At 42.4% G+C, this 14315-nt stretch overlaps 1 protein-coding gene across 3 annotated transcripts in view; it reads left to right on the plus strand.

The window, feature by feature from the left end:
• TRANK1 (tetratricopeptide repeat and ankyrin repeat containing 1) overlaps positions 1–1811 on the plus strand; it is a 43446-nt gene extending 41635 nt beyond the window's left edge. For 2 of the 3 annotated variants that reach the window (XM_030485745.1, XM_030485753.1), the window contains 2 exons: positions 610–711; positions 979–1768. In XM_030485745.1, the coding sequence (XP_030341605.1) occupies positions 610–711; positions 979–1091 (215 nt within the window). In that variant the 3' untranslated portion in view covers positions 1092–1768. Of the gene's footprint in view, positions 1–609; positions 712–978 lie in introns of all 3 variants that reach the window. The other variant, XM_030485736.1, reaches the window with a different exon arrangement.
• The last annotated feature ends 12504 nt before the right edge of the window (positions 1812–14315 follow it).

Genomic DNA, 14315 nt, shown 5'->3' on the forward strand with positions numbered 1-14315 from the left:
TTTAGTTGGCTTTCTGCTCAGTGAACCACGGTAGTGATGAATATGATGGATGTAGTAAGCTTAGTTAAGTAATAGTTGATTTTGTTATGACAACTGCTTGATGAATGCTACCTTGTTCTTCCACTTGGTGAAAATATATTTACAGCAATTATTCGCCTTTGAGATTACTTTTCCCTCACTTTATAACAAGCATTTTTCAAGTCCCTGATGGTGCAGTTAAGGAAAGGCTGCAGCATCTTGGGGTGATACTTGACTTTGACTTGTGTAATTTCAGAAGGATAATGAAAACCAGGAACTTAAATACCCCAAAACAGATAAACCAGGACATTTTCGGGAGTTTCAGGTGTACCTTAAAAGGGACAGCACAAGGATGCAGAGCTTCTCCTCTGCTAGTGCTAGTAAGGTTGATCGGAATGGGGAGGAATACATACAGCACCTTCATCCCCAGTCGTGAATTTCCCTGCACATGAGATCAGTGGTGACTGAGACTTCTTGCTTTGCAGCACCATCACAAAGACAGCTCTGAGTAACTTCATTTTGTGCTTGGCTTTTAGCTGCTGTCCATCTCTTAGCTGTTTCTTACAGAATGTTAATTGTGCTCCATTTCAGCTGAAGAAACAATAACCAAACACGCCAGCAAATTGATTGCCACCATTGATGAGGCTCATAAGTGGCTGAAGAAAATGGACTCTCATCAGATAAAAGAAGAAGGTAGGTTTTCAAATTACACAGGTTTCAAACAGATTTTCAGTGTAAAAACTCATTACTAGTGCAGCAAGTGGCTCAGCAGTCTCTGCTTCCTAGCAGAGCTCTTAAATACTTGTCATATTAAGCCCCAATACTTCTTAAACATGATTATACATTGTATATGAAGGTATATTGCCAACATAAAAGAGCAATGACATAGCTTGGCATACTGTCAAGAGGAAAAGGTGTCGGGGTTTTCCATACTTCATTCTTTTCTTGTTTTTAATATAGGCTTTGTGCATGAGAGAGACTTGGAAAATGAAGTGGAAGATGAAAGCATGGCTTTTGAAGAACTTGTCTATAAAAAACCCTCAAGAAAAAAAGGAAGATGTGGGAAATGGTAATTAGAAGAAACATGCAGGTGGCTATTCTGTCCTCCTGAGTCTTAATTCTAGAATTAAGATGTTAAAAAGAAAAATAGAGGGATGGAGCCAGAAATGGGAAGAGTCTGAAAGAAAAGAGCAATATATGCTATTGTGTTTATGTCACTTGTATTCTGTCAGAATAATTACCTATGTGGAGATGATGTAGTTGTTAAGACAAATTTCCTTTCAAACCTCTGTGGTAGCTTGAAAGTAACAAAAAGCCAAAGAAGCAGCAAGTAGGAAGAAATAAGAACGCTTCTGCCTTACCTCAGGGTATTTTCCCACTCAGTCTTCTTTTCCTTCTTCCCTGTTACTTTACATCATCATTCTTCTGAGTTGGAACACTCAGAACAATAGGATAGTTTCTCTGATTTTAAGAGGTTTTAATCAATGTTTTTAGGTTACCATTGTAAACCAGCTGTGTTCTGAGTCTTTCGATGTTCGCAAACTCTTGAGTCTTCAGGTGGGGTTCTTACAGTATCTCTCTTCTATTTTTCTAGGCAAAAGCAGTAATTTCTAAACACATTCCTATTTTTGTCAGTGTACATACTTCTAACTGGCTTAGTACGAAAGTTATGGATTGTCCTCTATTTCATCGTTTTGATACAGACTGTTCCCTGTACATATTGAAATACAGATAATCTGCCTTTAAAAGAGTATTCGCATTTTAAGTGTTTTGTAAGGTTTAATTGATAAAAGACTTTTTGTAATGTATAATAATGTTTTTATAAAACCTATAAGATTTTTTAAATCACTTGAATCTTGTCTTATTTTTTGAATGCTTCCTGAAAGCTGTTCGTGACTGCCTGCATCAGTAAGCTTGCAGGTTGGGCCCAGAGTATCACTTCATACTGATGCTGCTTTACTTCTGGGAGTTTGGTGGCTCCAACATAAGGTAGTGTCCTGGTTTGGGCTGGGATAGACTTAATTTTCTTCCTAGTAGCTGGTACAGTGCTGTGTTTCAGATTTAGTGTGAGAATGTGCTGATAACACACCAATGTTTTAGTTGTTGCTGAGTAGTGCTTACCCTGATCAAGGACTTTTCAGTCTTTCATGCTCTTCCCAAGAAGCCAGGGGGGAGCACAGCCAGCACAGCTGACCTGAACCAGCCACAGGGATATTCCCTATCATAGAACATCATCTCGTATTGAAACTGGAAGTGGGGGGTTGACTGGAAGGCACTGAGAGCCCCGAGAAGTGATGAATGCTCCATCCCTGGCAGTGTTCAAGGCCAGGTTGGACACAGGGGCTTGGAGCAACCTGCTCTAGTGGAAGGTGTCCCTGCCCGTGGCAGGGACTGGAACTGGATGAGCTTTAAGGTCCATTCCAACCCAAACCCATCTGGGATTCTATGAAGTGGGAACTCTAGTTGGATCTCCAGTCCAATATCAGTACTTAAAGGTTTTTTTTCCCCTATCATGGTATCCATAAATAAACATAAACCTTTCTTTTCCATGGCAGTCTCTTCAGATACTAACGCTCTGTGTGCATTAATCCTATTTGAATGTTTATTTAGCAAAAAGGGGTTGTCCAGATACACCCTTGGGAGGGGTTTGTTTAAAAACCTTTCTCACCCTGGTGGAAGCTCCAGTGTTCTGGCACAGGCTGGTGCCTTTGACTCGAAGGGCTTAAGAGCCTTGGTACATGTGAGGTGCGTATTGCACTGAGGCCTTGGAACTGAGTAGTGGTGGCTGCAGGCTGTCAAGCTGATCCACCCACTTCTGCCTGTCTAAGCCATGTTGAGTTCAAAAGGATTAAGAAGAGGCTTCAAAATCACAGGAACTGGTGACTTAAAATCTCTCTCCCCAGTGATACAAAAGTGACATCGAAATGAAAAAGAAGACTAAACTATCTGCTGCAGTTGAAAGACAGGGATGTGCTCTGAAAGATGCTTGAACCTCATATTAATGCAAAGAACTGTGTGGTGAGTAGTGGGGGTAAGGGATGGGTGCTTTCCACCCTTTCTCCTCTTGAAAGCATTGTTTCATAATGCTGCCCACTGTTTGATTCCAGAACACTTCCCTAACAATCAGCTGTTCCAAACTGGCTCAGGAAAACATTTAAACACTTCCTGGTTGTTAAGAATTTGCTTTCATTCCTAAAGGGAAGCCTTTGGTCTTGATGCTCACTGAAAACAGGAGGGAAGAAATCCTCCTGTCTCAGTGTAAATAGAACAAAGGTTTTCCTGCCAGCGATCCCCATGACATGATTTGGTGAAAGCCAGTTCCGAAGCACCCTTCCCTGTATGAAAGGGGACCACAGCTGTTGCTGCCGAGCTTCTACCTTTGCTGTTGGAGCATTGAGTGTTGATGAAAACCTTCACACCTGCACTTAGTGAATGTCTCAGCAGAAGAGTGCACACTATGGGGATGCCCATGGAGTGCAAGAAACCTGGGGAGTGCTTTACTGGACTAAGATCATCGCAGAGGGGTTTTGGGATGGAAGGGACCTTAAAGCTCATCCAGCTCCAACCCCCTGCCGCGGGCAGGGACACCTTCCACTAGAGCAGGTTGCTCCAAGCCCCTGTGTCCAACCTGGCCTTGAACACTGCCAGGGATGGGGCAGCCGCAGCTTCTCTGAGCACTGAAGCTGCCCTAAGGTCTCTCCAGAGCCTTGCCTTCTCAGACTGACCCAGCCCAGCTCTCTCAGCCTGGCTCCAGAGCAGAGCTGCTCCAGCCCTCACAGCATCTCTGTGGCCTCCTCTGGACTCACTAAGAGAAAGAGCTGCCTATTCTCTGGATCCTGGTTGGACTCAGAGGTAGGTAACGCACTGAGGTGCTCAAGCTTGTCAAAACACGGCAGTTCTGGGTGGATAATAGAAGTACTGGGTCAGACCATGGGTGATGCAGCCAGGTGTCTTTGTTTTGATATTGGCCAGTTGCTGCTATTCCCACCCATTTTCTTCCCTGAGTCAGTCTGCTCCTTTACTCGGTCAAGTTCAAAGTCACATTACCTTCAAGGCAGGGAATGCTGTTTCCCAGGCTATCCCTGTGCTGATAAGGCTGCTCCTGCTCTTGCGTCCATCAGATGCAGGTATTAATATTGCTTAGATAACTCCATCCATTTTTAGAGTTGGGAGATTTTAGGACAACTGCTGTTCTTGTGTGATAATTTTGCACTGGACAGTGCTGGAGTGAGTTAGCAGTGCTGTTGTACTTATTTGAACCATGATTGTTGGGCACATACTAAGCATTTAAATGCTTTAACGAATCATGCAGAACCACGTTTTCCACAGCTCTTACATAAAACATGGTCAGGTTTCCTCAAAGATACACTTGGAGCAGTTAACAAGGAACTCTTGGCTGGAGACCTGCATAAAGAAGAGAGGCATCGAGCTGAAGTGAATGAGTAAGGAACAAAAAAAGTTGTCAGCTTCCAAGCTGCTTTGCCTGTCTCTGTAAATAACATGCCTTGGGAACCTCACTTCTTCCTGACCCTGTCGCTCTGAATGTGTCTGCTGTTCAATCCTGCTCAGACAAGATTAAACACCAGCTCGTGGGAAGGAATTGCCCAATGTTACATTCAGTTTCTCACCTCTCTTTACTTTGGCTGGAGGAGTCTGATGTTTAACAAAGGGGTAAACTTCTAGTGCAATGAGCTGTACCTGTGAGATGGGGTATTTATAGCTCCCTGCTCTGCAGCAGTCTGGGTGTAGGGGGAGAGAAAAGACTTTGATTGTTTTGTGGAATAGTGTTTGTGTTGGGAATTACAATTAGATTGCTGTTTGTTACTGAACAGTGAACATGGGTGTGGAGAGGAGGTTTTTGCCTATTTCCCCCACCAGCCCTAAGGACATTAAGTCCTTCATCCCCTCACCTTGCCCACTTCACGTTGTGTAGGTTTAGAAATGACCATCTCCGCCTGTTTTTGTCAGAGGATCTCTTTGAAGCTCTTGTAGCTCATGAATCATCAAGAGGAAGATGCTGAATCTTCATAAGTAGTGTTTTGGGGACCTCGGTTAGAAACAGCCCCCTTTGGCCAGGAGAAGCTTTATCCCTCTTGGGCAGCTGTCAGGGTTGACTGAAGCTTGTCCAAGGCTGGGGCCACCGCTTGGGACTAGTCACCATTCCCCAGCCACAAAACCTTCCCTTCTAGGTGTGATGAGCTGCTGACATGAACTGCAATCACCTGGTATTATATAGCCTGGGCCTTTAACTGACATCAGTGATGCATCCGCTTTTCTGGTTGAAGGCTTTTGCTAGGAATTCCCAGAGCACAATCTGAAGAAGTTGCATCCTTCTGAAAGAAGGGACATAGTCTTTCCTGGTTCAAAGCTGTGGTATGGACCTCTATCGCTATGTTCTTGCTAACCAAAATCTGGGTGAGATAAGAGAATATGGCACTTCTTGTCTGACCCTCATTTCCAGCCATCCCTATTTTGTACTCATTCTGCAAAGATTGCTAGCAAGTTAGATGAAAATTGGACTAAAATTACCTTTGTACCTAGTTTGACAGTTACACGTACTTGGGAAGATACCTCTTTTAACCATTCAGGCTCAAAGTTAAGTCCCAAACTGTACAAAGCTTTCTCTTTATGAAGGCTGCAATATTCAGAATAAGAATGAAGTTGGGAGATTTGGCCTCAATGATAAATAAGGCAGTATCTACCTTTTTCATCTAATTACGTTCGTGCTTTCTCTTCAAACAGTATCTCAAGCTGAGACCTTGAGATCTGGACTAGAATCCTGTCTGAACCCAGGTTTTTATATTCGCTTTAATTCCATGTGGTGGACAGTCCTGTATTCATGAGCACAAGCTTTCCCTGCTCCTCATAGTGCCAGTTCCACAGATGTAGAAGTGTTGCTCACTGGCTTAAAACCAAAAGATTGCATTGTGTGTTTAATGATTTTTGATGCTTTCTGTCTGCCTTTATTTCCTGAGTCTTTTAGAGTGTCTTCAGCAAAACCTAATTTTCCTCCCGAGCCAGGAGTGCTTGACTTACAAAGAGACAGAAAATCTGTAGTGAGCACTTCTTTCTAGGAGCCAGGTATTAAAAGGGAAATGACAATTGGTCACGAGACTTGGGATTAAACCTTGAAAGTGGGGGATATGACTGCATTGGACTGTTTGTGACAGGGGAAAGAGAATCAGTCCTTATTGTCGGATATCCCCTGTTCCATTCCATCCCCAAGAGTTAGGGTGGAAGTGATCAGCAGTGAACACCGTGTGGGATTTTGGGGCAGCTTTTTAGTCAGCACCTAATGAAGAGTGCTGTAGAAGCCTCCTCTTACACTGGGTGCTAGCGAAGAAGAGATGTCATACCTCAGCATGAAGCACTTGGGCAGTGGGTGTGTGTGGAGGAGAGAGTGGGATCGTGCTGTAAAAAGTGCTCTCATTTTTAGCCAGACAGCACTTGTGCAGCAAATAAAATCCCTCTCTCCGACAGATGGAGGAGAGGTGAGTGGGAGGGAGGTTTGGAAGCGCACGTTGTCATTTCTGCTTCGGCTGCAAGGGAGGGAGCACCAAATACCAGTCGACAACAGAGGGTGGATTAAAAAGTGCATCGAGGAGGTAGAGGCGACTCTCCATGGAGCAGCTTCCATCTGGGACTGTCAGAATGCTGTACAAACATTAGGCAGCTGAGCTCTATGATCTCCCAGTGGACGCGTATTGATCATTCCTATTTAGAGATGGAGAAATTCAGGAAGAGAGAGTGTGTGATGAGCTGTAGGTGCACAAGAATATTGATCGTAGGGCTGAAATTAATGCTGGTAGCATCTTCTGCTCCCAGTCCCTATATGTTGTTCAGACTTGGACTAGCTCCCTGGCATTAACATGGACAATCCTGTACATGCCTGACCCAGCCTTCCCCTGGAATACGCTGTCATTTACTTTCCTTGATCAGGATTAATTTACCTGTCACTTCCATTAGAACTGGGGAAATTTAAAGCTTACCTGGAAAATTTCTCATCTGAGAATGGCAGGGAAAGAATCACAAAGTGAGAGCATCTGTACTGCTTCCACCTGCAACACCTGACTTATGAAGAAATTACCTCAAGATTTGTTTTTAAATGGGAAGAGAAGCATCTCTGATAATGTCTTGCATTATAAATACATTAGCTCCCCACAACTCCTCAAAAAAGGGCTGCTGGTTTAAAGCCATGTTTACATGAAGATACTTGGGCGAGATGTATAAACATGAGCTCACAGAGATCTGTAAGTTCTGCTGTCCATGCCCTGCAAGTAAGTATGGGAGCATATTTGCACCCAGCATAAATGCCTCAAGACACATTTTAATCTTTACACATATGGGAAAGTGAAATAAATGTGGTAAAATTCAGATTAATTTCATCTGCACAAACATTATAAACATTATATTACATTATATTACAGTATAAAAGGAAACCAGGCAAAAGCAGAGTCAGATGCTTCAATTCTTACTGCAGGGCAATCAGGTCTCAATGTGTAAGCAGAGTTCAAGTGGACCTCCTGAACTTCTCTGACCTGTTCACCCAGTAGGAGATCAAAGAAAGGTTGTTCTTTTGGCAGTTCAACTGGATGTTGGTTGTATTGACCTGCTGGCGAAGGCTGCAGGGCACTGAACCTCTTGCTTTCCTTCTCGGGTTCTAGAAAGTGTTTGTTTCTGTATTTGGGGGGACTGCTGGAGCTGATGTTCTGGAACGTTGGGCTTCTTGGCTGCTCTTTGTGAGGCGTTCTGGCTGCCTGGTAAGGGATCCAAGCCATAGGTTCATCTCCTGGGTTTGTGCTTTTTAACCATGGTATCTCAGACCAATCAGTCCTGTGTTTCTTCCTGCAGTGCTAAACCAGGGCAGCAAAACACATTCTGCAAGTATCTGGTGTTCATCATTTAGCTATTTATATAATTGCAGTTTATTTGTGTCTTCAGTGCTGACTCATAAAGCAAGGTATTGCACTGGACCTGGAAGGGAAATAACCCTGCATCTTCTACAGCTGCTTTATAATTTGATATTTTTGTCCCTCTTTGGGGGTCTCTATCCTACTTTCTGTCACAAATGTTAGTCTTGGCTGATTGATACGAAGACATCAAGAGCCTTGAGCAAAACCAGCTGTATAAGCAAAGCTAGAGAATTCCTTTGCTCCACTTCTAAGAAAAGTATCTTAAGCAGAAAGCAAGAGCATTAACTGACCCATTTCTAGACTAACCCAGGAGTAGATTAACAAAGAAACTAAAATGCAAGTTTGATGGTTTATTTTTCTGTGTGAACCGACAGAATAAAACAATGGTGGCTTCAAAAAAGACACACAACTGGGTCCACTGTCAGGAATGTTTCCTACTAAAATGTGTTTCCAGCTTCTGACCTGAATATTGCCATGAGAATGTACATTGCAGATCAGATTTATTTATGAAACACTTGTCAACGACCTGGGTGAAGAAAATGTGCAAGCTAATGACAAAACCTTGAAGAGGAGGAGTTCAACCTCCTCTGCCTCTGGGTATCTTGAAAGACAGATGGCTACGTAGAATTCCTGAGTCAAACAGTTTTAACTCCAAATTATAATTCAATAAATGATCTGTCATTATTCAGAGTATTCCATGTAATTATGTTTAATTGATTAAAGCGTATGGAGTGTTTGCCTTTTATATGTAATTGAAATTTCCATCCAAATTAGCTTAACTCCAATCATGACTAAAAAGGAATCCCCTTAGAAACAAGAAACGTTATCTGTGTTTTTCTAATAGAATAGTCTAAAAATTAAGTTACCTCATTATACATTCTTCTAGTTACCAAAGCAAAAGTACCAGATTTAGTAAAACCACCTCACTTACTTGCAAAACAGCATGTCTTAATAATTGCTAAAAGCGAGGATCAATCTCCAGAAAAATAACTAAGTATAACAAATGTGAGATAAGAATAAAGCTACATTTTGAATCAGGATGTGTTCTTTGCTGAACTAAAGCATGTTAAAATTAGCTTCTCCAGCCTTACCCATATGTTACCTTTCTCTTTGAGCTCTGGGAGGCTTTGAGTGCATTTGGTGATAGCTGTGTTTGTGAATTTGATTTTTTTCTTTAGCTTTTCTTTCTGGTACCAGTTGAGTAATGAACAATTAATAGATGACCTCAAATTATGTGGTGACCTCAAATGTACATCTTTCTCTCCCTTCTATTTAGTGAAAGCACATTAAAGCAAATGTGTCCAGTAAGTGTGTTATGCACTCAAATACTAGATGCTTGGCTCCTCACTGAAATCCAAAATCCTCTGTTCAGAAATACATGCGGTTCATGTAGAGAATAAAACTCTCTGGGATGTGATCCAGTGCAGCCATTACACTGACTTATGAGATCAGCTCAAATGTGCAGCTGCCTCAAGCCAGGCATGTGGAAATAGAAGAGAGAAGGATGAGTTTCTCTCTGAGATGCCCTGGTGGTGTCTACATGAGATCCATCCCTCCAAAGTGTTTCCTGAAGCTCCCCCATGAAGACAACACTGAAATGGTGGGAGCATATGGACACAGAATGGGAGCACAGTCAGGCTCTTCCTTACCCAGAATTTTCGACCTCTCCCACACTGAGACCATGACACAAACCAAGCTGGAGGCAAGGTTCCCTCTTGGATCTGGCCCTTTTGTTTTTTGCCCTTCATGCAGACAGTCCTTAAGAGACTTACTGAGTGAGAAAAGGAGGTGGTACAGGGACCAAGATCTCACAGGCTAGCAGTGGGGTCACTGGGTGATAAATCCTGCTCATCTCTCACTGGTTATGCATTGTACACTAAATTCCTTCTGGATAAAACAAAGGTGCAGAGAGCATTTAGAGGTGGGCAAGAGGAAGGTGACATGCTCAAGAATGTGCATGTGGTTTGGTGAACTGAAGTCTCACTTGCGTGACTTTAAACTCTTTCTTAAATCTAGCTCTTGGTCACTCCTTGGAGAGTTGAGGAGCGAAAAAGCCAGCACTGCTTGTTTCTCAGTACATGGATACTAATTGTTTCCCTTTGGATTTATGCCATGTCAGTTAAAAAAGTACGCAGTGAATAAACAAGGCTGTAAGTCATGTGCAATCATCCCCAACCTACTGGAGTTATTAACAGCACCCACTCCTTGACTTCATAACAGAGAGATTCAGCTTCCCCTGAAATTCTACCCTGGAAAAGTGGCCATAAAAAAACAAACCAGGCTCAGACAGGCTCTGTTCTGAACAAATTCTGATTGAAAACTTTCAGTGTTTACCACAGCGTGATTCTCTCTAAATTGTCCTCCTTCAGAGCGCTCACTGAACATTCAAAGCAGATAAGCTGCTAATCTTGCCTCCAGATATTTTCTATGCCCTTGCACTGAAGATGAATGTATTACTGTAACACAGAAATGTGCTTGAAATTTATTCTTTTAAATGTCTAAAACAAGTAAATTCCCATTCCTGCCTTAAAAAGAAAAGTTTAGAACACAGAGCAAGAATCTGTTCACATGGTGCTTTTCCTTCCCTTATCGACTGGTTGGAGAGGTAACTTTTTGTTACAGTCTCGATTTTCAAGTTCAGTTCATGCTTTTACAGCAGGACATGAAGCCCTGAGTAGAGCAAAATACTGTGCAGCCTCCTTAGATCTCCCAGTGGAAAGGGCAAGGAACAGCAAGCTGCACCCTTCTCAGAACATACTGTTAAAGACAGCTCTGCACAGACTGCATTCATTTCCTCAGCTCCAATTCTGGGGACTTCGTTACATGCTGGACAGTATTGATGTATGACCAATGTGCATCAGCACATGTATGACCTATGTATTTAATACATTCGGTATTTAAAAATACCTGAAACTCCGGATAGCTCCAGTCAATTACTTGAAGTAGGTGAAATTTGTACAGGGAGCGCCTGTTTTCTCTTTTAAAGAGTGGAGTCTTTACGTTTGCCCCTAAATGAGCAAAGTTACCTATAAAAGCATCTCATCTGCTTGGTTTCAGCAAAGGCACTAGTTGTTTTTGCAGCTTTATTAAGGCTGGCTCGCTCTGCTGTTCATCTTTCATGGCAAAACTCAACAGGTAATTCTAATTCCTCTCTGGTACAATGACAGTGTTTTGAACTACGTCTTCAGTTTTACAGAGCTCTAAGGTGTGCCACATTTCAGCACCAGCTTCACCTAAGGGAAATGCATCATTGGAGTGAGTTTGACACTCTTATGGTGATTTTTAGCACAGGCACGGCAGGATAAAGCACTGGCTGACAACTACGATCAAGTTATCATTGTAAACTTCACCCCTTTCTTTACAGAAACCATCAGACAGCTGCTGTGTTTGTACCTTGTTAAGTAAATAGATGACATAGCTGGTGAGATGCAGGATTTTTCATTCAGATTAGTTTGCAGACACTATCCACAGGGCTTTACTGATGATGTGAATAAGTTGCCTGGGTAGCAAAGTATTGTCCCCAGGCTCTCAGGCTGTGAGCAAATACTCCACTCAGGCCTGTTCCTAACAAGTGTAGAGGGATTAGAAAGCATTTGCTTACTTTGAACTGTTTTGCTCCTGCTTCCTTACCTGAGATTGACTTATGGATCATTTAATGGAGGGAAAAGCGCTGTTTGCAGGGGACATTTTTGAAGCGAGTTCGTATTTTTGGGTGACTTTGCATATTTCCCAGCAAATACATGGAGTTTCATGAAGTGGACCTGTAATGGATTTAAGATGGATTTGAAGAGAACAACCTTCGAAACTGCCACCTGTTTTTCTTTTCTCACCTTTTCACCATTGAAATGTCAAGCCTAGTTTTCCTTGGTTTAGACAGAGACTGTGAGGAACACTGGCAAATGAGAAAAGTATAAATGAAAGGCTGTAGTCATCAGTCTCCATAACATTGTCTGTAAACTTCATACTTCATCCATGATTTGACTGAGCTGGCAGGGGGAATGGGGGATTGTGCCCATACCATTTGATGTGTAACATAAACGGGTAGAAGCAGGAAAAGGAGATTGTTTCCCTCTAAAGGAGCTTATTGCTGTGTCTGAAGGACACATAGCAGAGGAAAGGCTGTGCCAGGCACATTCCTCTTGGCTGAGTAGCCATGGTTTGGGAGGGCCCTCAACTTCTCCCCTTTCTCTTGCCACGCCAACTGGCTTGCTGACATGCGGCTGTGTGCTGAAACACCATCTCCATCAAAATCCTAATAAAGCACTTAATTGCCTGCTCTTGCCTTTTACAGCTTTCTCCTTTACTTGGGTAGGGGCAGATTGGCAGCTATATAGAAGCACTTTCAGCGCTTCAGCTTCCCCTTGTGTTCCCTGGGGTTGAGCAAGGCTCATCAGGGCCAGTGGAAAACCACATTCTTTCTCATGATTTTTCACCTTGCCCAGTTACATGCATCTCTTGCACTCTTGTTTTGCAAGGCTAAGTCAGGAAAGTAATGAAATCAATGCATGAAGAGCTCAAAAGCTTGCAAATAATGTAATACTGCATATTGGCACAGGAAGCAAAGGGAAGCGCTGTCACAAAAAGGTGGCAAGACTTTTAAAGTGCTTCCCTGAGGGGTCAAAATGAATGCCGTGTGCTCATTACACTGTGTTCCTTTAGAACTGACAGTGCCTGTGCTGTGGCCCTGTCTTAAAATCAGTGATATTTAAGCAAGTCGGTCTGGTTTCCTATGACATGTCCTTTGCCTCCAGCTTTTTATCTGCCCCTTTGCACATTCTTCCAATTTTAATAATGTCAGCTCCCCGCCATGAGCTCTTGCAGCAGCAGCTGTTGATGTTAGCCCTGAAAAACAGGGCCAGGGCAAATGTGAAGCTATCCATGGATGACTACCCATGTTCGACTGCCAGCTGGTTGCCATCAGTTGCATATGTGAAGAGCAGTTCCATCCTAGTTGCTTTCCCTCTTGAGAGAAAATAATTTGGCTTGTTGTGTGCTTTAAGCTTTATGTACAAGAGAGTTACACTTCAAATGCCCAACCTCTTGTCAATTTTGGTAGAAATTAGGCAGTGGTTTCAAAATTACTGGGTAAAATTATTGGTCCTTCTTGCTTGGGGATTCAGGCTTAAAACAGTTCACTGCATATTTGTCTGCTCCTTCTTCAACCTGTAAGGTTGATATTTTCAAGATAACTCTTTCTGAATCAGCAGGACTGAGTATTTTCCTACAGTAGCACGAATTCCCATATAAATGCAACTCAGGCTTCAAAAAATCACTGTTATATTGTGAGATTAATTTAAAAAAGAATAAAAACAAAGTTGCCAGAACAGGTTCTCCCATTTTGGCTCTCTTGCTGATTTGGTGTCCTGTCCATCAAAGTCCAGTATAAACAGCTAATTTTGGGCTCCCAAAAGTCATGGAGTGGCACCAGTCGTCCTAAGCATGCAGAAAAGGAACAGCTGGTGACCGTTTTTACACACCATCTTCCTCTAAATATTAGAGGGTGTTTTGCAATGTAATATTGTTATTTATATTTCAGTAATATCGAGCTGAAAGTGGAGCCTGAAGTTACTATTTTTCCTATCTACATACCGTAGGAGATAATCCTGTCCCTAGTTAACCGCTATCCCTTCCCACCAAAATGTCATAGCAAAGAGTGGAAGAGGAAGGACTGGCGCCATGAAGTGAGGGGACTTGTGCCTGGCTCCAGGGCAGATCAGTGTTGTCTGTGCTGAGAATAGAGCTCAGGCTGCTGCCTGCCCATTGGAATCTCTTCACTGAACTCCCCTGCCATGTCACGAGGTCCCAAACAAGAGGTTGTTTTTTTAATATGGTGTTACAAAACCCAAAGGTTTTAAGGAAACATTATAAATACTTCATAAATAGGGGAAACTGTGCAAAACACTTGAAGTATGCTGTGTCTTGGCATATTGCTGGGCAGTATTCATTCACTTTCATGCGAGGTTGCTAAAATCTTTATTGAGACAAGGGGAAAAAAGGGGAAAAAAACTAATTTGGTTTCAAGGATTCTATTTCATCACAGGCTTTTCAGACATTCATGAATTGTCATGAGAATTATATTCCCTATAAATATATTTGTGTTTACATTATCTTTAACATCAATGCATGAACATTCCATGTCATTGCCACGCACAGGCTTGGCTTGTCTCTTGGCCTTGTCAAAGTGGTACAATACATTTCCCCACAACATTCTTTTATTTAATAGACTTTTCTTTCTTGTAGGACTTTTCTTTCTTTGTCACTGACTTGGATCCTGAATGGTTTTTATTTCCTTTTCTTCTGAACTAAATAGCTAAACGCAGGTTCCTGTGGATATAAAAGGAAGGTTTGTATGAGTCATACAAACAAAAATATGTTAACTTCTTG

This window comes from Strigops habroptila, chromosome 1, assembly GCF_004027225.2.
Source record: "Strigops habroptila isolate Jane chromosome 1, bStrHab1.2.pri, whole genome shotgun sequence".
NCBI classification, from domain to species: domain Eukaryota; kingdom Metazoa; phylum Chordata; class Aves; order Psittaciformes; family Psittacidae; genus Strigops; species Strigops habroptila.